At 56.6% G+C, this 27,479-nt stretch overlaps 1 protein-coding gene across 1 annotated transcript; it reads left to right on the top strand.

Moving 5' to 3' along the window:
- The first annotated feature begins 29 nt into the window (after positions 1–29).
- On the top strand, positions 30–26,822 carry IQGAP3 (IQ motif containing GTPase activating protein 3). Its single transcript, XM_019484840.2, has 38 exons — positions 30–128; positions 2,495–2,582; positions 3,025–3,181; positions 3,836–3,913; positions 4,751–4,827; positions 5,728–5,795; positions 6,784–6,897; positions 7,229–7,407; positions 7,608–7,695; positions 7,910–8,073; positions 8,266–8,353; positions 9,241–9,404; positions 10,477–10,637; positions 10,889–11,013; positions 11,105–11,268; positions 11,488–11,578; positions 12,395–12,562; positions 13,254–13,396; positions 13,723–13,893; positions 14,262–14,345; positions 14,726–14,797; positions 15,727–15,796; positions 16,475–16,683; positions 17,399–17,551; positions 18,344–18,507; positions 18,858–19,082; positions 19,187–19,327; positions 19,631–19,715; positions 20,099–20,331; positions 21,595–21,727; positions 22,151–22,253; positions 22,582–22,720; positions 22,988–23,075; positions 23,283–23,495; positions 23,715–23,881; positions 25,185–25,286; positions 25,409–25,517; positions 25,759–26,822. The coding sequence occupies exons 1-38, from the start codon at positions 89–91 to the stop codon at positions 25,870–25,872; spliced, it is 4,932 nt and encodes a 1,643-aa protein (XP_019340385.2). The 5' UTR covers positions 30–88; the 3' UTR covers positions 25,873–26,822.
- The last annotated feature ends 657 nt before the right edge of the window (positions 26,823–27,479 follow it).

Below are 27,479 nucleotides of genomic sequence, written 5' to 3'. Positions count from 1 at the left end.
CCCGCCCCGCCCCGCGCGCCACGTGCCCGGCCCGGCCCGGCCGCGGCGGGAGATTCAAACCCGGCCGCGGGCGGCGGGCGCGGGCGGCATGGAGGCGCCGGCGGGGCCCGGGGCGGCTCGGCCCGGCTGTGAGTACGGGCGGGCGGGCGCGGGGGTCGCAATACAAGGGGGGAAGGTTTGCAATACAAAGGGGAGGTTTGCAAGACAAGGGTGGGGGTTGCAATATAAGGGGAAGGTTGCAGACAGACAGGCAGGGCTCGGGTGTGGCCAGATGCATGGGCACAGGGGTGCAATGCAGGAGGGGGCTTTGCAGACCCACAGGCAGGCCCCGGGCGTGGCCAGACCCACCGACACGGGCGGGGGGAGGCTGCAGGAGGGAGAGGGCTTGCAGACAGGCAGGCGGGGCTCTGGGACGCAGGCGCTGGGGGTGGTTTGCAATAGAGGAGCGCAGCTGCAAGCAGACGGATAGGACCCGGGTGTGGCCAGACCCACGGACACGGGAGCAGTGGGATCCGCAGTGCGGGAGAGGGGTTGCAGACAGACTGGCGGGGCACCAGGGTGCTGGGGTTTGCAATGAAGGAGTGGGGTTGCAATCACAGACACGCAGGTCATGGGTGCGGCCAGGCCCACGGACAGGGGTGGGGTACACTGGCAGACATGGGTTGCAATCGGACAGACAGGGCTTGGGTGCGGACAGACCCCCGGACCTCCGTGGGGTGGGGTTTGCAATGCAAGAGAGGGGTTGCGGACGGACAAATGGGGCTCTAGTGTGGCCAGACCCACGGACACGGGTGAGGTGGGGGTTTGCTGTAGAAGAGGTGGGTTGCAAACAGGGCTGGGTGTATATGGACCCACAGACACACCAGGGCTGGATAGACAGATGCAGCTGTGGGGTTCAGGGTGCGTGGTAGGGAGTCAGGGCTGGCTTTTGGGGGGGGCTGAGGCAGGGGGCGGCAGGGAGTGGGTCGGACCTGGGCGCGGGCAGCCAGTCTCTGGAAAGGGGAGCAGACAGGGGTCTGCAAAGTAGCCAAGAGCTGGGGCGGGAGTTGGGGGGTGGCAGGGTCCTTGGGGATGCTTGCGGGTATTTGGGGGGCACACAAGGGCTCTGCGCCTGTGTCTCTGCCCGGAGCCGTTGTGCATGGGCGAATGTTTGGGCCAAGGACAAAAGAGCCTTGTTTCTACCTCCACTCCTCCTTTCCACTGCAGCCAGGGAGGAGAAAACCAGATCCGTTGCCAGCCCGAGCTTCCTGGCCGGCCGGCGGTTGGGGAGGGCTCCTGAGTCATGTGCTCCTTTGGCAGCGGGGCTGTGATGTCCGTCTCCTCGCCCACGGGGTGATTCATGCTCCTTGGATAAAGTCCCTTCCCTTGGCCTGTGTTACGCCGGGGCGGGGAGCTTCTGATCATGGGTCTAAGGCTCAGCTGGGCTCGACGCTCCGGTGAGGTCTTCTGGCTAGACAGACACTGCATTTGTCCCTGGATAAATCACACCGGTGTTTATCCTGGAATAAAAACATCCCGAGATCGGCCCATACACGCACAACCCTTCCAAGCCGGGTTCAGCGAGCATCTGAATGCGCTGGTGTTCTTCTGCGGTAGATTCAATGATACAATCCTGGGACAACCACAGATGCACTCTGCATCCTGGAATAAAATAGTTACTATGTCTTAGCCGGGAAAATTTTTTGCGGGGGTGATTTATCCCAGGACAAGGGACCAGGATGTATGAGTGATTGCAGCTTGTCCTGGGATAAAGTGGTTTATCCTGGGATAAATTTGATGTGTTTGTAGCCTCATAGAGTCATAGAAATCTGGGCTGGTAGGGCCCTCTCAAGATATCTAGTCCAGCCCTCTGCTCTAGGTAGGATCAGCCCTGTCTAAACTATCTCAGCCAAATGTTTGTCTCACTTGCTCTTAAATTTTGTGAAAAAGTTTCATGCCCAACTACCACCACAAGACCTCAAAACACCCTCTAACCTGCCCCAGGTAAGGCAGGGGGACGAGGGCACTGCCAGTGTCCTGCCACTGCAGGAGAGGAAGGAGGTTAAGACGCCCTTGAGATCCAAGGAAGAGGATTTACAAAAAAAAATAATCTGTGTAATCGAAGTTAAAAACCCCATATAAATACATAGGATTGAGCTAACACTTGACTAACTAAAAGGAGGGTTAGAAAAATCTATTAAAACCAGGAGAGTAATTTGACAATGACTTCTTGCTTGTCGAAATAGATCTGGGTGCCGAGAGGTTGCATCTTACTTGGCTCGGATCGGGCTTGTCAATTAAGCTTTCAGATTCCCCCAGATCCAATATCCTGTTGCAAGTTCTGCAGGGAGATGCCAGTAGATGACATGTGTTGGAAAAATGAAAGGAAAGATTTTTATTTTTTTTAATGCAATACGTGCTCTTTGGTGTGTGTGGTTTGCTGAAGCTCGGGCTTCTGCGTGTGTCTGACCTGGCATTGGTGTGCGTCTGACCTGGCATGTGTGTCCTTGTCTAGATGAACGACTCACGGCAGACGAGATGGATGAGCAAAGGAGACAGAACGTCGCCTATCAGTATCTGTGTCACTTGGAGGAGGCAAAGCGGTGAGATGCAAAGGAGGCCGGGCTGATTGAAAGAGCTCTTAGGGTGGTGTCAACCTCCCCGGACTCTTTCCTGCATGCTGGGTGTTGCCTTCGCCTTGTCCCATGAGCATTTGCTTTACAGTCTGGCTCTGGAAATGCCATCCTGGAGCTGAGCTGAGCTGTTATTTTTCAACCTGGGAATGAGGCCATGAGTATTTAATTGCAATCTGGGGTCAGGGAATTTGTGCACTCTAAGCATGCAAGCCCATCCAGGTTGGGCATTTCCATCATCTCAAAGCACGTGGTGCTGGTGTGGCATGGCTCATGTCATGCTTTGACTCCACTAGTAAATCTGCATTTAGGACAGAGGCTGGGAGCTCTCTACAGCATGGTAACAGGGTCTGGGCTGGGGAAAATGCTGCTCCTTTCCCCCTCGCCCAACTGATTCCCCGTCTCTTGGCAGGTGGATGGAGGCTTGTCTGAACGAGGAGCTGGCCTCCCCAACGGAGCTGGAGGAGAGCTTACGCAACGGAGTCACCCTGGCCAAGTTGGGACACTCTTTTGCCCCAGACATCGTCCCTCTGAAGAAGATCTACGACCATGAGCAGATGCGCTACAAGGTAAGGGAGTTGGGGGGGATGGATTTGCAGTGGGAGGCTCGTGGGGCCGGGGCTAGTTGTAGGGCTTTGTTGGGAGGGGGTTGAATTGTCTTCCCAGCTTGGCAGTGCCGGGCCAGCGAGGGTGAGAGGAGCTGTGTGCAGGGCTGGGAAGTTGCATGCACTGGATTATTGGTGACGGAAGCTGATGCTGGAGATAACACTTCGTCTCACATGGCCAGGACCTGAGTCTGTTATAAATGAGTCATTGGAGACTGGCACCAGCCAACATCTGCTTCCCCTGCGGATCTTGGGTGGCGACGAGTCCGTGCCCTGCAGGGCTCAGCAGACAGCCCAGCTGAAGGGCAGAGGGATGCATTTTGCATGACTTGCTGCTAGCAATGCAGGCTCTCTGTCCTGCCAGAGCCGCTCTGACTGCAGCGGGCTAGGCCTTGCCCCTGCTACAAGTAGGGGACTTAAGGAGTTAAAGCCTTGCTTAAAAACCCTGGTAGGTGGAAAACAGGGCAGATTTGCACCTGATAGACTAACGAAGTCTAATGGAGCGGCCAGTGTTAGCAGCCCTTGAAGAAAGGTGCAAAGCACCCACTGAGGAACCGTGGTGCAGTAGCCTGTCCAGAAGGAAGGACCCATCCCCACCCTGTTCAATCTCTTCCCCAGGCCACCGGACTTCACTTCCGGCACACGGACAACATCAACTACTGGCGTGATGCCATGATCCACGTGGGGCTTCCTTCGGTAATGTGCTAGCTTTGCTGCCCCGGAGCCGGGCGCAGGGCCTGGAGGGCCCTGTCCCCTTCTCTCCCCCCTCTTAAAACAGAAATAGATGCTGCCGGGGAACAACCCGAGTTGTCTAGCTCAGTGGTTCTCAACCTCTTTTTGTACCAGGACCCCTTTGTAAACATGGGGGGCCAGTCCTGACCCAGTGCCCTTCACTCCTGACCTGCTGCCCTCTGCCTCCAGCCCCCCAGTGTATGAGGTGTGGGGCAGGGGGTGTATGGGGCATGGAGGAGCCCCAAGCAGCCCCTTGCAGGCTGGGACTCTGCTAGTCTTCAAGGGAAAAGCCCCGGTTTCCCACATTTGTTTTTCTCCTTTAAAGGAGAATCCATGTTTAAAGTTTGTTGATCCATTTCTAAAGTTTCTTCACAACCCTTTGATATATTCTTGCAACTCACTTTTGGGTCATGACACACAGGTTGAGAAATGCTGGTTTAGTGTATTGCCTGCAGTTTGTAGTCATAAAGGCAGGTGTGAAGGCTAAGATGGGGCTGGGAAACTTGGTAGAAGCCTCTCTGCTGCCATGCTCTTTCTCCCATGTGTGACCCTGCTCTTGCAAGGTGCAGAGATGCCTGGGGCTGGGGAGTTGGACCTTTCAGGCTTGCTGCATGGCAGCAGAAACCTGAGTGATATAAGATCCTCCCAGTCCCTTGCAGGGCAGGCTGAACACAGATCTTCCTAATCTGGAAGCTGCCCCAAAGGTGGCTTAGCCCTCCTGTCGGCTGTCTGGGAAGAACAGAGCACGCTTGACTTGCTCTCTGGTCCTCCTGTGAGCCCTGCCCCTTTGTACCCCTGCAGATCTTCCACCCCGAGACCACGGACATCTACGACAAGAAAAACATGCCCCGCGTGGTTTATTGCATCCATGCTCTGAGGTCAGTGAGATGCGGCAGGGAGCAGTTTGCTGCCGGGTTTTTATCCAGGATGCTAGCACCATCTGCCGGCTGTCGTTCCTATCCGCAGGCCCAGCGTGAGGCTGGAGCAGAGCTGCGGTGTCTGGGATAATCCCTGGGGGCCGTCTCTCCTGTGCTTAACTGGCCCTGCGGGGGAGCCTTGGCGGGACTTGAAAGCTTAAAACTGGATGTTTAAGGCCATACTTAGGCCGCTAAAGGACCTGGGATTTTTTCCAGCCCCTCCCTGTCCCAAAGCTGCTTGGTGTACTTTCTTTTGACATCTGGCAGGCTCAGGGGCTCACACTCCCCACCCCCTCCCCCTTTATGCTGGGAGCTGCCATTCAGTAAATGCAGTGACAAAATATACCGTGACCCGTGCAGTTTTGCAGAGGGGAAAACCTACTGCAGACCCTGCACAAGATGCTTAGATATGGATGCCTTGTGTTTTTTAACCTCTGCCCACTCCCTGAATTCTCCTGCTTCCCAACCAGCTGCCCATGAGGACTGGGGTTTGCAATATGCCCATTATACCAGACCTGGTTCAGAGCAGGGGACTGGGGTGTAGTGGACCCCCAAAGGCAAGGGCAGAGCCGCTGTTTGGGGTCTGAGATGCTGGTGTGCTTTAAAAAGGGCTCTTATTTCTGCGTCTCCAGTGGGGGGGAAACTGAGGCATGGGGCTGCAGGTGCCAGTAGCTGAGCTGGGAGCCTTGTGTCCTGGCTTTGTGTTCAGCCCTGCTCGGAGCACAGAGCTCTTGGTTATATGCTGCATAGATTAAAATGCACGCACCTTTTGTTTTCAGTTCCCTGGCACTGGAGGTGGAGAGGTGGGGGGACAAATGGATAGTCCAACACTTTCATTAAGCTGTGGTTTTAAATCTGCAGTTTGTACCTGTTCAAGCTGGGGCTGGCACCGCAGATCCAGGACTTGTATGGGAAGGTGGACTTCACTGGTAAGGGACCAGAGAGGATAATTCTGGGCTAGTTGTGCATGTGTGGGAGCCTCCTTGTTCATTATTTCCAGTCTGTTTGCATGGTCTGATGCATGGTCTGGCTCACAATAGGGAGTCTCCAGCAGACTTTCTGGTTCCAACCATCTTCCATGTTGACCCAAAAAATGCCTTTGGTGCAGCACCGATGGGTTCTTTTTGTAATGCCACAGCTAACCAAGGCCCACCCGCTCTGCGCCAGGCTCTGTACATTTATCACGGGATCCTGCAGAACTTCTGACCCAAATAGACAAGCCAGGTCTGTCCAGGAGAGGGAGCGTGGGGGGAGAAGTGACACAACCAAGGTCGTGCTGTGGGGCAGTGTCAGAGCTGGGAGCAGACCCAGGGCTCCTTATTGCCCAGCAGGGGATGCTGGCTCCATGCTTGTGTCTAAACCCACCCTGGTGGAGTGGGGTGTGGAAGGGATCATGGCTGCTTCCTTTTTTCCCTGCCACCATTTCTCTAAGACCCCTTAGGACAGGGCTTTTCCTGTTTTGTGTGGTCCTGAGTTTGCTGTTCCAGCTAGATCCACCTTGGGGTCAGCACAGACTGTCTCTGCCTGCTGCCTGCCTGAGGCATGCTGTAGGGATCTCTGCGCCATGTGTTACTTGGGAGGGTGGGGGGGAAGCTTTATGGCTGTGGTGGGGTGGGGGCTGGAGTCTCCCCTTGGTGACCTTATTGGATCAACTTTCAATCCATGGTTACCTGCATTTGTTGGGGCTGGGCTTGAGCAGCCAGTAGGTCTCTGCCAACCCCAGGGCAGCTCTAGTTGAGAGCTCTGCCTGCATGCTGAGCTTGTCAGTTGGCATCAGCAAGTTGGTCTTGCGGTGTATCTGCATGGCTGGGTGAGGTGTCCCCCTTCCTGGACTCTGCCTTGCCCTCCATCGAGAAGAAAAGTGCTGTCCTGGGCAGGGTGCGCGGCTGACTCAGCTTGCTTTTTCCCACCTCCCAGAGGCAGAGATCACTCACATGCGCCGGGAGCTGGACAAGTACGGCCTGCAGCTGCCGGCGTTCAGCAAGATCGGGGGAATTTTGGCCAACGAACTGTCGGGAGACGAGGCAGCAGGTGAAGCGGGAGAGCTGGGGCTCAGGCCGGGTGCTGTTGGTGTTCACTGCCCCTGTAGCTCTAACCATCTGAATTTCCAGAGCCTCAGCTCACACCCAGGACCCTGTGGGGTCATGGTGGCAGGGCACAATTGCATTGCAGCTGGCGCTTGTTTCCTCCCCAGTTCCCCTTCACCCCAGCAGGGAGAGTACATCAGCCATCAATGAGCACGTCCTGGTCTTGCTTGGGCTCCCACAAGTCTGGGGAGCTGCATGCTGCCCATACAACCCTATACACTCTTGCCCCGTGATGCTATATGTATGCCTCTCTCTCCCTGTCATGGGTCCGTTAGTCCACGCCGCCGTGCTGGCCATCAACGAGGCCGTGGAGAGAGGTGTGGTGGAGCAGACCCTGGCTGCCCTGCACAACCCCAGCGCCCTGCTGCTCAGTCTGAGGGATGACCTTGCTGCTGTCTATCAGGAGATGCTCTACCAGGCCAAGGCGGAGAAGGCAGGCAATGCCCAGAACAGGGTAAGGGCACCGTGCTGGGGGAAGGTGCTGGCAGCAGCAGGAGGCTGTTGTTCTATGTGTGTACATGGAAGAGGAGCATGCACCTGGCTCTGTCCTGTGCATTTTTGTGGGGTAGGGGGGACAACACAGCGATAGCTCTGCTGAGTGCCCCATCTAGCCAGGCACAGCCGGAGACTTCAAGGCCATGCTTCTGTTTTCAGTACCCACAGAAGATCCCAGAGGCTGAGGACATCTATGACCAGTGTCTGACCCAGGCCGAGATCCAAGGGAGCATCAACAAAGTCAATGGTGAGCAGAGCAATGTGTCTGGTGCTGTGTGAGTCCTGGAGCACTGGCCTGGACTGTGGGGAAGGGGGAGATGGGACCTGCTGGGAGGGTCCCTACTCTGGTTTTCCAGGGTTTTGCAACCTGGAGCCAGGGTTTCCCTGTGCGTGGGGCTGTGGCTGCAGCAGAGAGCTGAGCCAAGGGCTGCAGGTCACTGGGCCAACTGGTCTCGTCCCAGTGCATGGAGCCTTGGAGTATGTGGATGATGCCTTGGAGAGACAGGACTCCCAGGCTTTGTACCAGGCTCTGCGGGACCCCGTCCTGGCCCTCCGCCGCGTGCAGCGAGAGAACAGCGACTGGTACCTGGATCAGTTGAGCACTGACCGGGAGCAGAAAGCCCTGGTGAGCTGCTGAGATGCCCCTGGGGGGAGGCAGAGCCAGGTTGGGGGTCACGTCCTGGGAGCTGCACTTGGGGGGTTTTGGTGCCAGGGGTGCAGACCTGGTGCCCCTTGGACCCACGGGTGACTCTGTAGCTCCCCTGGTTGGACCTGGGAGTAGCATGGGCCAGATCCCCTGTCGCTCTGCTGCCTGCAGGAGCTGGGCTTCATGGATCCACTGGAGCAGGAGGAGGTGCAGGCAGGCGTCGACGCGGCCAACGAGAGGGGAGAGCAGGAACGTGCCAGTGAGTGAGGCCGAGCCCTCAGCTGCCAGAGGAAGGGACTGCTGTTACACCCCTGGAGCCAGAGCCAGGCTTCTTGCCCTCTGCTTGCCCAATTTGGGGGCTCAGCAGGAGGCTGCATTGGCTGCCACCCCGACTACACCAGTTTCTTTGCCCACATCAGAGATGGGCTGACTATGGGCTCTATAGCATCCTAGAGATGTGGGGCTGGAAGGGACCTGCAGAGGTCACAACTAGTCCAGCCCCCTGCCTGAGGCAGGATCAGCCCTGACCAAACCATCCCAGACGCATCTGTCATCCAAATTCTTTGTAAAACTATTGTCACCCCAATGCACAATACGAGACATCGTACCTGAACTTGCCCTGTGGAAAGTAGGGGGACCACAGCAGCCGACATCAACATACACTCCAGAGATCCCAGGCAGAGGCTGTTCCCTCACCACAGAGGAAGGCAAAACCCCCTCAGTCCATACCAATCTGGCCAGGAGGTAAAATTCCTTCCTGACCCCAAATCTGGCATTGGTCTGACCCTGATTGGAGGGGCAAGACCCTCTTGCTAAGACCCTCTGGGTTTAAGTCCCAGCAGGAGCATTGGCACAGCCCAGTCCCTGTCCCCAGCCTGGGCTGCAGCCAGAACCCAGTGCCTCGGGGGAGGCTTCAAAACACCCTGACAAGTAGCAGAAAGGGGGAGAGGGGGCAACCATCAGAGTCTAGGAGCAGGGGAAGTCCCCATAGTAGGACACAGGTAGGGCTACACCTAGATCATCCCTGAGCAGTGGCTCCATCCCTTGGGTGCAAGCTGTGTGGGGTGGGGCTTGCCCAGCAGTTGGGTTCTGCGATGGGCACCAGTCCCCGGGTGCTGAGCCGTGCCTGTCCCCTCTATCCCACAGTGACGCAGGCTGTGAGCCGCATAAATGCTGTGCTGCGCCGAGGGCAGCCAGAGGAGACGGTGGAGGCTCTGGCCAGCCCCGCGGCTCAGCTGCCTGAGGTGCACGCTTTCGCCGCCCCGCTGTACCAGCACGAGCTGGGCCTGCTCCAGCGCCAGCACCCACAGGTGAGGACCAGGGCTGGAGTCTCTGGAGACATGTCCAGAGTTGGAGCCCGGCAGGGTCATGCTTTTCCCCTGCAGCTTCCTGCTTAGTTCCCCCTTGTGCAAGTGCTGGTATTCAGGAGTCAGTGTCTACACAGAGTTAATCCAGAGTAGTGATTCCTCTTGAAATGCCCAGCACCCCTCCTTGACCCATGCTATCTTCCCTTTTAATCTGAGACTGAAAACCGAGGTTGCATTTGAGGCGGTTCTGATGGATCCAAGTCAAAAACAGACCTGGGATTTACCCTTTCATTCTGGCATCTCTTTATCCAGAGTCAGATGCTGAGATTGTCCCACGTCTGGTACCTGGGAAGTATCCAAATTTGCCCTGGGACCATTTCGGCTAACCTGAGCTAATTGCTATTCCATCTGTCCCACACTTGTTTATAGATGAGTCCAAGGTGGTGATGGTCTGATTTTTAGCCTGCAGGATCCCAGGACAAAAGTCTTTTTCCCTGAAGAACTGAGAGATTTAAACTGAATGATCTCTTTTCCTCCCCACCCCCTTTTTTTTTTTTTTCTTCAATCTGAATTAACCAGCCTTCCATGTAAACATGCCCTCAAAGATTTTTAAACCAGTTTTACCCCTACAGCCAGCTAGCTGCTCCAGACCCCTCAGCTTTGAAAACTGGAAAGCTCATGCACAAAATTGGCCTCTAAATTTGGCCTCTCTGTGTTGTTCTCCTACTGTCAATATGGATTTGCCCTCATGGCAGCTGCCCATTGGGCTGGCTGTGGGTACTGGTACAGACTGGCATACACAGGTGGGCTGAGTCCAGCCTGAAGCCCCCTCCATCCCCAAGGGAATCTCCTCTGGGCCTCAAACTCATTGCTTTTGCAGGTGGGATTGTGGGGCGGGTTGGGGGCAGCTTTGCAGGGAACCCAGGAGACCGGGCTCCCACTCCTGGCTCTGCCCGGGACAGCTGTGGCAAGTGGTTCCGAGAGAAAATTCCTGCCTCAGTTTCCCCACTGAGGGAACAGGCTCCCCCATGTCCCATGGCCTCTGCCAAGGTCTCACCATGTCTCCTGCTGTCAGGGAGAGCTGGCACAGGAGGAGCTCTTCGTGGCTGTGGAGATGCTGTCGGCCGTGGCTCTGGTGAACCAGGCACTGGAAGCTGGGGATGTCCATGGGGTCTGGAGCAGCCTGGTCAGCCCCAGCCTGGGGCTGTCTGATGTGGAGGAGGCCAATGCTCAGCGGTGAGTAGGGGCACCAGCACGGGCAGACGGTCCATGTGCTGACTTTGAACAGGTGGCGCTGGCCAGGAATAAGCTACAGGGCTTCTACTGGCAGGGGGCATGCTTGGAAAGCAGGATGTTTGGGATCTGCTCCTCTCTCCTGCCCTAGGGCCAGGACTCCTGGGTTCCCTTCCTTGCTGTCTTGCCATGAGCTTTGCCTTGTCGTCTCTGCATTGTTACATCCTAAGCTTGCTGTCTTCTTTCCACTCCAGCTACGTGGATGACCTGTTGAGCTGCCAGCGCCAGGCTGGGCCCCGGGGGGCTACACTCCTGAGCTGGAACGACCTCCAGGCTTGCGTGAGCCGCACCAACACCACAGTGCGGGAGGACAGCGAGAGTGAGTGTCTGGTGTGCTGTGCTCCCTGCCCTGCCCCTTTCTGTGTGGCAGCGGTCAGGCTGACCCGGCTCTCGTCCCCTCTCCCCTGCAGAGATCCTCGCCATGGGGCTCATCAATGAGGCGCTGCGGCAGGATGACCCAGAGAAGACCCTCACAGCCCTGCTGCTGCCCTCAGCGGGGCTCTCCAGCGTGACACTCCCGGTTGCTAAACGTTATCATGATGTCCTGACTAGTGCCCGGCAGCAGAAAGCCCAGGTAGGATGCTCCAACCCCAGCCACGTGGCAGGGTGGACAACCCATCACTTCAGGTGTTTAAAACCAGGATCCTGTCTCTGATCCCTGTTCTGGTGCCTTTTAAGCCAGAGGCCCATCTGCCTTGTTCTTTGCTGCCATCGCTTCCCCAGAAGTGGTTGCATTGTGGGGAGTGGAAGCTGTCCTTGGCCGCCCCTCAGCATCTCTTGTCCTGCCCTGCAGGTGACACGGGATGAGGACGCCACACTCTGGTGGGAAGAGATCCAGCATGGTGTGGCCAAAGCTAATCGGGACACGGAGGCAGCAAGGAGAAGTAAGGGCAGATCTGGGCTTGGGGGCTATCTCGGAGCTGGGTTTGGCCTGGAGCTGTGGCCCAGAAAGACCAGGTGGGAGGAATTGTGTGTCCCTCTTTGGCTGCTTCCTCTCTCAAGCCTTTTTGCAGCCCATAAACTACTGCCAGATACTTCAGGGCCTTCAGATAGGCTTTTTTGGCACAATATTGCAGCAAGGGAAGCTGAGGTGGGATATTAAGAGAAATTTTCTCACTGGGAGGGTGAAGCACTGGAGCACTCCCCAGAGAGGTGGTGGAGTCTCCATTCTTAGAGGTGTTTAAGACCCGGCTAGACAAAGCCTTGGCTGGGATGATGCAGTTGCGGCTGGTCCTGCTTGGAGCAGGGATTGGACTAGATGTGACCTCCTGAGGTCCTTTCAACCCTCATTTTCTATGAATGTAGCCCCAAGTGCTCTGCTTAGCTCTTTGAAGAAGTAGCATAGGGCCATCGCTGCTCTTTGTCTACTGTCCCTGGACCGCCTGCTGGCAGGTCACATGAGACTAGGGTCTGACGCCTTGTGGGGGCCAAGCTTGGGATGCCCGCAGGCTACCCACGCCCGGGTTGGAGGATCGGGGTATGAGGACCTCAGTTGTCCCTTTCCCTTGGGCTTCAGCTTGCCTGGCTGCAGCTGGGAGTGCTCTGTACTCCCGGGAATCTCCGTTCCCATAGGGCATGAGGTGCAATGTCCATCCCAGGGACTTCTGGGGGGGGGGGGTGTGTGTGTGTGTGTGTGTGTGTGTGTGTGTGTGTGTGTGTGTGTGTGTGTGTGTATTTAACCCCTTCCTTGCCTCCTGCAGTGGCTCTTGGCATTGCAGCCATCAACCAGGCCATCAAGGAAGGAAAGCCAGCCCAGACGGTGCGTGTGCTGCGCAACCCAGATGTTGCCCTGTGCGGTGTCGTGCCCGACTGCGCTGGGGCCTACCAGGCGCAACTTGCCGCCCTCATGGCGCGCAAGGGCCTGTCAGGTAAAGGGGACCAAGCCCTCCTGCCTCGGATGAAAGCGTAGTGTCCTGCACCTCCATTGTGGGTGGGGGCTGGGTTTGTACAGCACTGAGCACTGTGAAGGACTGGGGTGCTGCAAAGGAGGAGATGGTGCCATTTTGCCTAAAACACAGGGCCTGGGCATGAGGCCTAGCTCTGCCATCGCTTCTGGGCTGACCTTGGCCAAGTCACTTGTCTCTATCTTCACTGTCCCCCTGCAAAATGGGCCCATGTCCCTCAGGACAGGCTGAGAGGCCCAGTGCATTGGAGATGGGGACTGGTGGGGAAGAATAATGTCACGTCCAGGGAGGTGGGGAGACGAAGGGCAGGGCTGCTTTGGGCCTCGAGGGCCAGGAGAAGAGCTGGAAATGGGATGGAGGAGGGTGGGTAGGAAGGAAGGAGCCAGGGAGGCGGCTGGGAGCTAGGTAGGGGCAGGGTAGGAGCAAGAGACAGGCTGGGAGCAGAGAGCTCTGGGCTCAGCCTGTCTGGGATGGGGCTTTGGGAGTCCCTGCATATGGACAGTCCAGTTCCAAAGGCTTTAACCTACCCAGCCCTTGATAACGTATGAGGCTACAGTGATGGAGGGGGTGTGTGTGTGTGTGTGTGTGTGTGTGTGTGTGTGTGTGTCAGAGACACCCCTCCCTGACCTGCTTCTCTCTCCCTGGCAACACCCAGGAAACATCAAGCACCCCTGGGTGCGGCATCAGCTGAAGGACGGGACCGAGTACTACTTCAGCCTGCAGACGTTTGAGGGTACCTGGGAGCGGCCGCAGGGCTGCGTCCTGCACCCCACGCACCTCAGCCGGGACGAGATCCAGGTGCGGAAAGACGTGGGGGCTGTATTGAACACCTGGCCCCCTGGCTGCATCCCCAAGCAGCTTGTTGCTCACAGCAGCTGGGGGCTCCAGTGCACTGCTGACAGAGATTCGGGTCAGCAGCAGCTCCAGCTGCAAACCTCTGGTTTGTGGCTCCACCCTGGCCTTAGGGGGACCTGACTGGCACCAGCTGCTTTGGCAAAGGTGCTGAATGGGACTTCCCTGCCTGGCTTCAGGTGCCCAAATCCCCTGGCATGCACACACACTCATTGGCATCTGGGCCCCCATGTTGCTGGCACTGAACTGACCACCTCGTTCCTTCTCTGTAGTCCACAATCGCCAGCGTGACCGTGGCCCATGACCGGCAGCGCCTGTGGGAAGCCCATGTGGGGCTCGTGGTGCGGCTGCAGGCCCGTCTGCGGGGGCTCCTTGTCCGCCGGGACTTCGCCACCCGCCGGCATTTGCTGCGGGAACAGCTCCCAGCAGCCATCAGGATCCAGGTGACAGTGGGTGGTGGGTCCTGATGTCCTTGGGGTTATCTGTAAGCGCAGGGTCTATTGCAGTGTTGCCCAGGGGCCAACCCAGACCGGAGCCCTATTGTCCAGCCTCTGCACAGCTCTTGTTCATGGGGCTTTGACTGGACCTGGCAGGTCCGGGGGGTCAGGGAAGGGGAGCAGAGTAAATGATGCCCCAGCAGTGATGGCAATTAAAAGCCTGCACCCTCACCCTTGCACCCTAGGTTCTTCCAGGGGTGCTCTTATTTTTTGTTTCCAAAAGGATCTACAGGAGTCAAGGCGTGGGGGTGAGTGGCCCAGCTCTTATGCAGTGCTAATAACCGGGAGGGCTGTGGGTTTTCTTTCACATCCAGGCCTGGTGGAGAGGTTCCCAGCAGCGCCATGCCTATCTGCAAAGACTGAGATACTTGCAAGCAAACACATCTGCAGTGATCAAGGTACAGGACCCTGCTGGATCCTTCTCATCTTGCCCCCCAGGCCTTGGTCCTGTGAGCAGTGACACCCTGAAAGACTCGGGGAGGCACTACACCCTGCGGCCACCTCTGGGGAGGAGCGTAGGGGCTGTTTTGCAGCTGGGCTATGTGATGGATTTGGGACAGGAGCGAATGGGGTCTAGTTGCAAAGGGGGAAATGAAACTATAGTTTCCCAGCTTTGGATTTATTAATAAGCACAATGGTTGGGATCTGGCTGAGAACACGGTGAGAGCAGCACGACCCCTTCATTGTAGCCAGTGGGATGTGGGTCAGCTGGAACCCGTGAATATGCTGTTCCCCATGTCCCGCTAAGCACAACCCGGTCTGTCTCTGCCCTCCCAAGCTCCAGGCATGCGTGAGGATGTGGCAAGCTCGCAGGAGGTACCAAGAGAGGCTGCACTACTTTAGGAAGAATGTGAGTGAGGAATACGCGTGTGCATGTGTCTGGCAGGAGCCCAGGCATGCTCTGCATCCCCTGCATGTACCCGTGCTCCTTGCACTGTAACAAGCAGGAACCCCTCACAAGGGACCTGGCAAAACTTGCTCTCTAGCATTCGAGGGGTTAACCTGGCAGCCCAGCCCCATGTCCCAGGGCAGGGGGCTGATGATGGACCCCATGCTGGGGGGGGGGAAGCCATGTATCCGAAGCCTGAGGGTCCCCAGGGGAAAGGGGAAGGAGGCAGGGTGGCTGCAGGCAGCCATAGCCACTCCTATGGATGCCAGGCTACAGAGGCCGCATGTGGGCTGCCAGGTTCAGGGGCAGGGGATCAAGGCCCTGGGAGTCTCAGGCCCAAGGTCATGGTCATGGGTGGAGGCAGGGGGGCTACAGCAGGAAACTATTCTGTTAAGCAGCAGCTGCTGAGGGTACTTTTAAACCTTCCCCGCTCTGTGCTCTGCACCCAATGCCCCCTTCCGCCTCAGTTTCCCCCCACCTGGAAGCAACGGGTGCAGGGCCTCCCCTTCATGCCTGCACCCCCCAGGGAAGGTCCTGCACCCAGTGTCTCCAGGTGAGGGGAAACTGAGGCAGAAGGGGGCATCTGCCTCCAGGAACACATGTGCAGCATCCCATCTGAAGTAAAATCCAGGTGTCCTGGGGACTGATCCAGCATTGACCAGTCCTGGGTACTGATTCAGCAGGGATGCCTTGTCTCCCTGAGCTGGGGCTAGGACCCACGAGGCTAGGGGCGGTGGCAGATGCTTCTAGTGAGAGGCCTCCCCTTGCTGTGCCCACAGCTGGCCTGACGGCAGGGCTGGCGCCTGGCGAGTGCTCTCCCTGCTCCCTCTGCTGCCACCGGGCTGCCAGGGGACACTCGCCTCCTTTTCCCCCTTTGTTTGTCTTGGCAGATTACTGCTGTAATTAAAATCCAGGCTTTTGTGCGAGCTAACAAGGCCCGTGGGGATTACAGGGTGTTGGGTAAGTGCCTGCCTGTCTTCTGCTCACAAGTGGCTATAATTAACTGCCTGGCTTCTCGTTCCTCTGCTGTGCCCAGAGCACAGGAGCAATGGTGGCAGGTGGGGTGGTCCTAAAGCACCGTGGCAACCCTCACCTTCTATCCAGCTCTTCCAGGGTCAGCTGGAAGAGCCCTGAGATTGCTCTTAATTTCTCTGGCCTTGGAACATGGTAGATTTCCCTAGGACTGTGTGCTCTGGCCATGAACTTGAGCAGGGTCCGTATGCCAGCTCCAGACTGGCCAGGGAAGCCCCTGTGTATGGAACAGGATTCTCAAAGGGCCCCTTTTTATCCTGCCAGTGTTGGCTGCTGATGGCTGGATTAGCTGTCACTTAAACCCATCAAAGGAAGGCTTCCTCTATATAGGCAGCTCTTATTTTAGCTAGTCTTTAAGGTGCAAACGTAGATAAAATGGGGGAGCAGATGCATGGTCAGTGGAGCTCTGGAGGAGACAGTGTCTGGTGTAACCCGAATGCTGGAGAAGGTTGCTCTGAGGTACGTGACATGCATCTGCTCCCATCACTAGTTTCGTGCCACTTTGGATCAAGCTGGGGGCATGTGCCCCCTGCTTATCCCAGAGTAAGGTGATCGGTGCAGAAGTTGCTCCGTGCTACGTCCGGTAGTAACTGCCTGCCCCCACAGTCCGCGCCAGGGACCCGCCGCTGGGCATCGTGCGGCGCTTCGTGCACTTGCTGGAGCAGAGCCAGCACGACTTCTGGGAGGAGGCGGAGGGGCTGCGGCTGCGGGGGGACGTGGTGAGGCGCATCCGCTCCAATCAGCGCCTGGAGAGCGACCTCAACCTCATGGACATCAAGATCGGGCTGCTGGTGCGGAACCGCATCACGCTACAGGTCAGAGGTCATGAGGGGTGGGGGACGGGGCATCTCGGTAGTCATGTGATCTCCCCCCCTGAAATACAAGGCCAGTTTCTGCAATACCAGGAGAAATCTGGAGCTGCTCTGGCATGGACGAAGGCCAGGCTTTTCAAGGAGCCTAAGGGGTTTAGACACCTACTGTTGCCTATGGAATCCCGCTCCCCTCTGAAAAGATGTTCCGGTTCCAATCCTGCCTTTTTCCTTAGGATTTTCAGTCCTAATTTAAGCCAGCAGGACTGTGTATAGTCCTTTTGGGACCAAAACCAGATCCTACTGAAACCAGAGGTGAACTTCTCCAGCAGCTTCAGAGCCTTGGGTTGGTTGGGTCCTCAGCTGGTACCGCCCTTCCCCTTGCCCTGCCCCTATCCAGTGTGTCCCATTGGTAGATCTCAATGCCTTTGACAAAGCAGATCAGTTTGTGGGGAAACTGAGGCACAGGAAAGGAACCCGACCACCCCCAGCAGCAGAGGTGGGAATGGACCCCTCATGCCAGTCTTGTTCCCAGGCTCTATCCAGTGAGCTGTCCTGTTTTCCCTTGTCAACGGGGTGGGGGGAAGGTAGAGCCAGGCTGGGTGTGACGTGGCAAAGCATGAAGGCTGGAGGATCCCAAGGGGTCTTGGAAGTCCACTTCCCTGAATGCCTTATGCCCCTAACCCCTCTGGGCCCCGGCTCGCTCCCCCGGCCTGTGCAGGAGGTGGTCTCCCACTGCAAGAAGCTGACCAAGAAGAACAAGGAGCAGCTGTCAGACATGATGGCCCTGGACAAGCAGAAGGGGATCAAGGCACTGAGCAAAGAGAAGCGCCAGAAGCTGGAGGCCTACCAGCACCTCTTCTACCTGCTGCAGGTGAATGGGGGGTGGGGGGCTTGTTACTAGGGCAGTGGAGTCTGATTGGATCCCTCCAATGGGCCTGCTTCCTTGCTCCCCCCAGTCCAGTCCCAGGTGCTGCCCAAGTGCTTGGGACTGGCTTATTAGTGGGTCAATGAGGAATCAGATAGATTCACGGGGTTTTCTTCCCACCCTGGATCCTGCTACCTGGTGTGCTGGACCCTCTGCCCCAGCTCTGGCTTGTGTCTAGTGCAGGGAAGCCCCCAGTCCTGGCACATCTCTCTTGGCACCAGGTCCCTCTTGAAAAGAAATCCTTCCCCTGAGCTCCTGTCTGATCCTTGGAGATGGGAGTGGGGCTAGGTGAAGGCAACTCAGGACAGCCCTGGTGACTAGGCCAGGCATGAATTTGCTTCTGTCTGCTAGCACTGCTGGGGGTAATGGAAGAAGGGGTTGCGGCATCCAGCTGTGGGCCCAGAGGCAGGAATACAGCCCCCATTTGAAGACAGTCCCATGTCATTCGGGGCAGGGAGTTGGGGCTCACTGCATCGCTGTCTTGTGTGCCATTGACTACGGGAGCTGGTCTGGATGAGTCATGCTAGCCCACAGGCCAGCTACTCATGGGAGGGGTGCTTTGAGGTTGCACAGAACTGGGCTTTGCATGCAAACTCATGGCCTCAGACCTTGGCAAAGCAGGACTGAGGGTGAGGGAGAAGGAGGCATGGAGGGGAAGGGACTTGACCTGTAGCAGAGCCCCGCCTGCTGGCTGAAGCCTGGGGCCAGCTGCCCTGACCCCTGCCCATGTACCTGCAGACCCAGCCCGTATACCTGGCCCGGCTGATCTTCCAGATGCCCCAGAACAAGTCCACCAAGTTCATGGAGTCAGTGGTCTTTTCCCTGTACAACTACGCCTCCAATGCCCGCGAGGGCTACCTGCTCCTGCAGCTCTTCAGCACTGCCCTGCAAGAAGAGATCCGGTAGGTCCTGCTTGTGGTACCCATGGGGGCGGGGGGATGGGTCCCGCCAGGACATGTAGGACTCCCTGTTCCCCCTGGAGTGAGGGCAGAGGGAGCTGGGGGACTGGCTCAGATCTGTCTCAGTGTTGATGGCCAAGCCCCATCCTGGCACCTGAACCTGTAGGCATAGGGTTTAGGGGTCCTTCCCAGCAGGACTTGTGCCCTCGTCACCCTTGTCCCAACCTGGCAAGTCCTTTCCATGCAGTAATGACTGGCTGCCGGTCTCCTACTTGGCTCTAGGCCCTGTCTGGGGCGACTGGACCCTTCCCACCCTGATCCGAGTTGCCTCTCTTGGTCCCCTCTCTGCCCAGGTCCAAGGTGGATCACCCCCACGAGATCCTGACGGGCAATCCTACAGTGATCCGGCTGGTGGTGAGCTTCTACCGCAATGCCCGCGGGCAGAACGCCCTACGCCAGATCCTGGAGGGGCCCGTGCAGGATGTCCTGCAGGACAAGGCTCTCAACATCCGCACTGACCCTGTGGACATCTACAAGGCTTGGGTCAACCAGACAGAGTCCCAGAGTGGCCAGAGAAGGTCAGAGTGGGTTGTTTTTTTTTTGGGAGGGGGGGGTCTGGGGAAGCTGGGTCATCTTGGCCTGTGTCATGACTCTTAGCAGCATGTGCGTCTCCCACCCCCAGCCAGCTCCCATACAATGTGAGCCCCGAGCAGGCCCTGAGCCACGCCGAGGTTCAGAGGCGACTAGACATCTCCATCCACAACCTCCTGGCAGCCACGGACAAGTTTGTCTCCGCCATCACCTCCTCCGTGGATAAGATCCCGTATGTACAAGGAGTCCCATGGGCCCTGCTCTTGTGGGAACAGGGACCCTCTGGCCCTGATCGTCCTGTATGACCTTGGAGCGTTCACTTCCTCTGCTCCGTGCCTCAGTTTCCCCTCTAATATTGGGCGAAGGGGGAGGAGGTTAAGGAGGCTTAAGATGCTCCTGTAGAAGTCCTGGCCCTGCTTCACAATCTCCCCAGTCTGGGCTCTGCAGGTCAAATGAGAGGCTCCCGTGGTCCCCTTCCCCCTTCAGCCTGGCCTGGGCCCCTGTGCTGATAGGCTGCCTCTCTGGCTTCATCCAGCTACGGGATGCGCTACGTGGCCAAAGTCCTGAAGACGTTGTTGGCGGAGAAGTTCCCAGAGGCAACCGAGGATGAGGTCTGCAAGGTGGGTGCAGGGGGCCGTGGTGAGAGGCAGGGCTGTGTCTGGGGCTGCAGGGTGAGCTTCTGGGTCCAGAGTGGCTGGGCACAGCCCTATACCAGGCTGCCTATTACAGTGGTGATGTGGCCTTGTGCATCCCAAGGTGACTGGGGGCCTATTTCCAGCATTTGTGGCTGTCGGGGGGCAGGGGCTGGCAGGCATGTGTGTCTGCAGTGTGCTGTTCCCTATGAGTAATAACGGGCTGTTCTGGACCATGTGTCCCAAGCCCCACACTGTTCACTCCAAAGGTGAGTCCATATGTCTTTACCCTGGATCAAGGGCTTCCGCGGTCACATCTGGGACCCCAGTGCCAATGCAAAGCCTGACCCTCTCCCTCTCTTGGGGCCCAGATCGTTGGGCACCTGCTCTACTACCGCTTCATGAACCCGGCTGTGGTGGCCCCCGATGGCTTCGACATCGTGGATGTCTCGGCCGCCGTGGCTCTGCACCCCGACCACCGCCGCAACCTGGGCTCCATCGCCAAAGTGCTGCAGCACGCTGTGGCCTACAAGCCTTTTGAGGGCGAGAGTGCCCACCTGAATGGGGTGAACCGCTACCTGGAGGAGACACACGACAAGTTCAGGTCAGTGCTCCGCAGAGCCATGGGTTGGATGTGCCCATAGCAGCCTCTGCCCTCTCAAGGGATCCCGATGAAGAGCCAAAGATGGGCATTGCTTATGCCCACTTTCCAGGTGGGCAAGCTGAGGCCCTGGGAGTCTGAGTTCTCTAGGCCAATGCCTTAGCCACCAGGCCATCCTTTTGCTGCTGCTTTTCACTGAGCTTTTGCCTGCCTTAGTGCCATCCTGCAGGGGCTGCATTTTCACCCCCAATGTGTCCTCGCCCCTGGCCCAGCACACCTGAGTTTGTTCTGGTTTCATTTTTGTCGCTCAGCTCAAGCCTTAATGATGGCTTTTATACCAATAGAGCCGCATCCATGCTGGAGGGGGTGGGGGGATGTCACTTTTGTCACTTTGATTGCACTCCCCTAGAGGAGATTGTCTTGGTCTCAGCTCTTATCAAATTGGTTTTATCCCTGCCCTGCCCAGAGGAAGGCTCCTTGCACAGACCTCCCCTTTGTACAGGTGATGCTAAACCCTCTCCAAAGCCGATCAAACCCACGCCCTTTCCCTCCCACCCCTCTTGTACCGCCAGCATCAGGGGCAACGCCTACAAACAGTTGTCAGCTGTCCACTTGAATTTGGAGGTGCTGGTCGGTGGAGCAGCCAGGAAATGAGCGGATGGCAATTAAACTGCATGGCTGGTAGCCCTGGTGAATTAATTGGCCATAATTAGAAATAATGCTTTAGGCACAAGGGCTTAATGATGCAGGTACTGCTTTCCCAGACTGGGTCTCGGAGGGGCAGCAGATTTGTGCAATGGTTTGCACTGGAGAGGAGAAGTCCTGTCCTGTCCTGTCTGCTCTGGGCCTAGTACACGATTCAGCCTCTTCCTACGATGAGACCAGCCAGGCAACAATCCCCTAGCATAAGAGCAATGCCCAAGGGGAATCAGCCCTGCTCACGGCCCGGGACCCCATGGTGCTAGGTACTGTACAGACATGGAGCAGATTTGGGGGAGTTGTGAACTAAGGCAGGCCCAGTGCTGTGCTGTTCTGGGCATCCTCGACTCCATGTCTTCCCAGGGGAATGAGACTGGCAACCACCTTGCTATGATGGGCCCTAATGGAACCCATAAAGGGGCAGAGGGCTGTGTTACATCCTCAAGGGGCTGCTGGGCACGGATGCTGGAGGTCTCTGCCTTGCTGAGTTGCCCAGTCGGCTGCCCCCATTCCCTGCAGTCCAGGCTGGGACCAGCACTCACGGCAGGATCCCTTTTTCTCCCACAGGAGATTCATCCACGTGGCCTGCTCAGTGCCCGAGCCAGAAGAGAGGTTCAACGTGGACGAGTACTCGGAGCTGGTGGCGGTCGCCAAGCCAGTCGTCTACATCACCGTGGGCGAGCTCATAGACACGCACCGGGTGAGGGGCGTCTGGGGTCTCCCTCGCCCAGGAGACTCCCCAGATGGGGCTTAACCAGGACACTGGGAACCCTTGGGGTGAACGGTACAGTGTCCTAGTACAGTGATCTGAGTCTTGGTTGCTCTCTGGGCCCTTTGTGGATGTAACTGGAGGGAAAGTGGGGGCAAGGGGCTTCTGCTGATTGTTTGCCTACTTGGAGGCCAAGTAACTGTCCCAAGGTTACTCTGCAGATCACGTATGTGCACACACATGCCTGGACACTGCTGAACCTGCACAGAACATAACTCCTCACCACCCCCTAGATTTTTTCCTGCTCCTACCAGGGGCTGTGTCCTCCCTCCAAAGCATGTGGTCTCCTGGGGATGCCCCAGGCAATGGGCAACCTGTTAACCTGCACACTCTGCCTCCCTCTCTCTTCTCCAGCTGTTACTAGAGCACCAGGACTCCATTGCTCCCAGCCAGGGGGACCCCCTGCATGAACTGCTGGAGGATCTGGATGAGCTGCCTACCGTCCAGGCTCTTGTTGGTAGGTGCAGCTCTCCTAGGAAGGACACCCTGTTGCTGTGTCAAGTGGGGAGGAGACCTAGCAGGGTGTCCTGGTGCCCGATGCACATGGGGCATTGAGGCACTGTCAGGAGTTCCTTCTCATGGTTCATGAGTTCCTCAGTGCCTGGACTGGAGAATCAGCAGGGAACATGACCAAGTTTTGCGTGCACTGGGGTCACCAGCCCCGGCCTCAAGCTTGCTGAGAGACTGGCCTGGTTTCACTCCATCCACCCTGGCATCGGTGGGAATCCAGATCAGACTCCTCCCCATAAGTAACCGAGTGGTTGCTCTCGTTTCCATCCTTACAGGTGAGAGCACCCCCAGCCCCGCAGACGGCAGTGCTGAGCAGACCCTCAGCAAGCTGGAGATCTCCCTCACCCTCACCAGCAAGTTCGATGTAGTGGAGGCCAGCGGCGAGGAGACCGATGCCAAAAGCTTGCTATTGAGGTGAGTGTGTGTGAGGGTGGGGGCAGGGGAAGCCTCCAGTATATCTCACAAGTCCAAGGCCTTTTTGATGGCTCAGGGAGTAGCGGAGCCCTTGGAGCCAAGCTAGGAGGCAGTGATCACTTTGCTGATCTGGCTACTTGTCTTCTAGTAGGTCAAATTCCCTAGCTGCAGAGGCTTTCTTTGCAATCTGGCTACTAGGTAGCTTGCCCCGTCTCCCCTCCGGTGACCACCGGGCAAAGGTGACTTCAGCTGCCTCTTCTCCCTCAGCACCAAGCAGATGCTGGTGGATGTGATTCAGTCCCAGCCTGGGGATTCCCTCTTGGAGATCTTGCAGACACCAGCATCGGAAGATCAGGTGAGTAGAAAGCCAGGAGAGAAGAACCAACTAGCAGCTGCAGCCTGGGGACTTGCAGCCTGCTATCAACAGGAAGAGGCTTTTATAACTATGTGCTATGATAACAGGCTTCTTCCCAGCTTGCGTTCCAGCTTGGTCTCCTTTGTTGACCACGGCTAATGCCTGTTAGCCCACAAAAGCAACACCCCACCCCTCTGTCTCTCCCAGGAGGCCTCCCACCACCAGCTGATGCAGAGGCGGGCCCTACACGATGCCCAGACCCCGGACAAGCTGAAACGTAACCGCTCCCTGATGGGCAACAGCCAGCTCTCAGTGGAGGAGAAGAAGCGAAAGATCCTCCGTAACCTGCGGCGCCTGGAGAGCCTGGGGGTGGTGGACTCGGCCAACCAGTACCAGGAGATCGTCAACGAGCTGGCCAAGGTACTGGGGTGGGGTGGAGAGCTAAGGGTTTTGCCTCCCCAGAAGGCTGCTGGGTGGATGGGACCCTGTGGGTCATGGATTAAGATCTTGGCTTGGAAGCTGAGACCCTTGTGCCATTCCCAAAATCCTTTGCACAACTCTGGGCCTGGCACCTTCTCTCCAGACTGCCGGGGCTCTTGTCCCTCTGCCAAGACCCTGACGGACTCTTCTCTCCTCCAGGACATCCGCAACCAGCGGCGGTACCGGCAGCACCGCAGGGGGGAGCTGGACAAGCTGCGTCAGACCCTAGAGGCCCTCCATGCCAAGAGCACCTTCTACGAGGAGCAGGTCGACTACTACAACCAGTACATCCGGACATGCCTGGGCAATCTGGCCACCAGCAGCAAGTACGCCTGTCCTGGCGCAGTATGGCCATCCCAGTCCGGCTCTGGAAGCCGTGATGGCTTGGCTGGGCAGGGGAAGGTGTGGGATCTCATGCTTCACAGCAGACAGGAGTCAGGAAGGGGCTTCTTGTCCCCTCCACAGACCTCACTGCACTGCTCCCTGCATCTCTCCCTCTTCTGCCTTTCTATTGTTGCCACCATTACTACAAGACCCTCTTAACCTACAAGCAGGCATTGCCATTGGAGGTGGTTCTGATTGACACATGTAGCTCATCCCCGTAATAAGCAGCAATTAACTCCGATTAGCTGTGATTTGTCTTGGGGGGGGAAGAAGCTGAAACCAGACATCGGATTTCTCTGGGGACAAAGTCATTTAGGCTGGGATCCTACAGAGGTACAAGCCCCTTGTCCCGCTTCAGGTACTTGTGAAGCTAAAGGCAGATTTATCTTAGGTCTGATGTGTCCCTGGCTTTTGTTGGCATTCAAGCAGGCGTGGGACACTTTCTCCTTCACACTATCTGCACACCTTGAATGGTTGTTAAATCAAATTAGCACCTGGTTATGCCAGGAAAAAAGTGGTCTCTCTGAGACTTAAAAACAGACAACCAGCTTGATTGGAGTGTTTATGTCCCAGCAAACCCCAGACCTTACAGACAGATAAGCCCATTGTCCCACGTGAAGTACCTCTGAAGTATGCATATCAACAATTGCAGCTAATTAGAGTTAATTGCTGTTTAAGCCTAGCATGTGAATAACTGCCACATCTGTTTTGATGCCAGTCATATCCCGGACCAGTCAGGGCCACATTTGACTGGTCGTCTGGTTTTTAGCCTGGGATCCCAGGATAAAGGCTTTGTCCCAGGAAAAATCCAGTGTTTTGTTTTAGCCTGAAGCATCCAAGATGAAACTTATTTTTCCCTGCGATGATAGCAGCTAATTGGAGTTTAATTGCCATTCAAGTGCTGAGTGTGTGGTAGAGTCCATCCCTGGCACAGTTGGGCCCATGATAAACCTGATGTCTAGTTTTTTACTTTCAGCTACTCCACAGGGCCCTCTTTCAAGTGGGACAACAGGCCTGTCCCTCTGTAGGATCCCAGGATACAAGGATTTATCCCAGGAGAAATCAGATCTTTGCCTTTTGTCCTCATAAACCCCTCCTGGTCTGTCCTAGCCCTGCTGGGGACCTGCCTCCCCTCCCACTGGGGACCCGATAGATTCAGATGGGGGCTTTGGAGGCCGAGATGGCACTGGCTCCTGCCCCATACATCTTGGCTTTCAGCCTTCCCATCTCTTTTTTTCCGTTTAGGGTCAGCGGGAAGGGCAAGAAGGCGCCGGCGCTGCACTACACGGCTGCTCGGCTGTTGGAGAAGGGCGTGCTGCTGGAGATTGAGGACCTCCCTATCAGCCAGTGAGTCACCCGAGCCCTCTCTCTCCTCCCAATCCTGTTTTGGGATCAAACATTCCTGGTCTTCCAGCTGTTTTGTTGGCTGCTCCAGAAGCAGCCCTGGGGCTTAACCCTCTCTCTCCCAGGTTCCGCAACGTCATCTTCGACATCGTGCCCTGCGGGGAAGCCGGCAAATTCCAGGTGAAGGCCAAGTTCATGGGCATCGACATGGAGCAGTTCCAGCTCCACTACCAGGTGAGGATCCACCATGCATCCTGCCTCAGTTTCCCCAGCTAAGCAAAGGACCCCCCCTGCTCAGTGGGTGATGGGGGAGACTTAATGCTCCTCTGCTGCTTGAAGACAGCATGTACTCTGAGCCCAGTGTTGTTTTTTCATCAACTGAGATGGAGCAGAGGGTGGGGGAAGGATGGGGGATGTGTGTGCTGGGGTTTCACCAGACGCCTTTGGCCCACGGGCCCCTCTTTCCCCCTGCCAGGACCTGCTGCAGCTGCAGTACGAGGGCGTAGCCGTCCTGAAGATGTTCGACAAAGCCAAAGTCAATGTCAACCTGCTCATCTTCCTCCTCAACAAGAAGTTCTTCCAGAAGTAACTGCAGCTGGGGGTGGGGGGTGAGGGGATGGAGGCAGCTGCCATGGGGAGGGTTGTGGGGGGAGAGGAACCTGCCAAAGACACTTTGGGGACTGAATCCTGCTGCTGAATGGTCCTGTCACGTGTTTGCTGTTTGACTCTTTCCTGTCTGGGTCTGGCAGGATCAGGCTCTTCTACAGCAAGCAGCATCTTAGTGCCTTGTGGACTGAAAACTACCCAGGGCAGAATCATCCCAGGACAAGGATGGGCAGAAAGGAAAACCTAAAAGTATCCCCCTAGTCAAGGGCTGGTGCAGACTAGAGCAGCCCTGGTCAGGAGCTAAAATCTCTCTAGGAGCCATGCAGTAGTGTTGGAAGCACTAGCATACCAGCCTGCCTTGCTATGCCCCTGCCAGCTGGGTATAAGGGTACGGCTTGGGGGGGGTGCGTCTATGCTAGCCTCTCGCAGCAAGGAATTGGCCCCCGTTTGTGCTGCTGCTTTGGATGGATAGAAATACTCGCAGCTGTGGAGCTGCCACCTGGTTCAAAGGGGTTTTAGATCCATTCCAGGTTGCCAGGACCAGTCTTGCCCCTTCTCAGCTGCTCTAACCTCCTTTCAGTCTCGCTTCAATGCTGGACTTTGAGCATGAGCTCCACAGGCACAGATGCAAGCGCAAGCCAACTACGCGCTCTGAGTGCACCCTGGCCTGCGTCTGCTGGCAGTAGCTGGGTCACGGACACGTGTGATCACTACGTGTTAACTCACATGGGAGTGTGTGTGTGTGTGTGTGTGTCAGAGGGAATCCAAAGTCCCTGTGGCTTTGTATTATGTGTGTAACTGCTTGTCTCACTACTGTTTTTTAGAGGTTTGACTCTAGTTCCTGGTCACTTCCAAAGTGGCTGTTTTTGTGGACACTAAAGGTTTGTGAGCCATGGACCTGAGCTTTTACATAAATAAAGAAACTTAGTTATATATTTCCCCCTATTCTATCAGAGAAACAAAAACCCAGTCCCCCTTTATCCTATAAGGGAAAAACTGGCACTGGAAGGAAAAACCATTCCAGAAGATGCTGTCCAGTAAACAAAGCGGCCTATAGGCAGCCCTCTTCCAGGGGCCATAAATACACTGGTTTGCAATACAAGGAAGCTGCAATTAATTTTAAGGGAGCTAATTTGAGCTTTCACACTCTCCCAGGCAGTTACCATGGAGCAAGAGGCATAAAGTGAGCTATTGCCATGCTTATTTTTTTGCTTTACTACAGCATTCGGGCTCTGCTGGTGCTCTCTGCGGTAAGGTGCAAAGGGAGAGGGTGTGGAGGTGGCTAGAGCTAGAGGATCTGGCTGGTCTGAGCCTGTTTGGACTGTCTGTGCCGTTGGCTGTGTGGGGGGAACAGGGTTCTGGGATCTGAAGGGAGGTGGTTTTAATGCCTAGACCAGATGACGCCAAAGGGATGTGACATGAAAGGGAATAGCAACGGGGACCCCCAGTCCTGCAATCACTTCTGTAGGGGCTCCAAGCCTGCTGGCTGCATCTTACTGTAGTGCGGGGCCAGTCCTTGACTGCTCTGACTTGTCCGTAGAGTTATTCTGCCTCAGATTACCTGCACTGTTAAGGTGCACCCCTCTAAGG

Source organism: Alligator mississippiensis, chromosome 15, assembly GCF_030867095.1.
Source record: "Alligator mississippiensis isolate rAllMis1 chromosome 15, rAllMis1, whole genome shotgun sequence".
Taxonomy (NCBI): Eukaryota; Metazoa; Chordata; order Crocodylia; family Alligatoridae; genus Alligator; species Alligator mississippiensis.
Note: the sequence above shows the minus strand (reverse complement) of the source record. Positions and strands in the feature narration are given on the sequence as shown.

Coding starts and splice junctions, on each gene's coding strand:
- IQGAP3 (XM_019484840.2), top strand. CDS start 89: ATGGAGGCGCCGGCGGGGCCCGGGGCGGCTCGGCCCGGCT. Junction 7,408..7,607: donor CAGGCAATGCCCAGAACAGG/GTAAGGGCACCG, acceptor TTCTGTTTTCAG/TACCCACAGAAGATCCCAGA. Junction 14,798..15,726: donor TGCACTACTTTAGGAAGAAT/GTGAGTGAGGAA, acceptor TTGTCTTGGCAG/ATTACTGCTGTAATTAAAAT.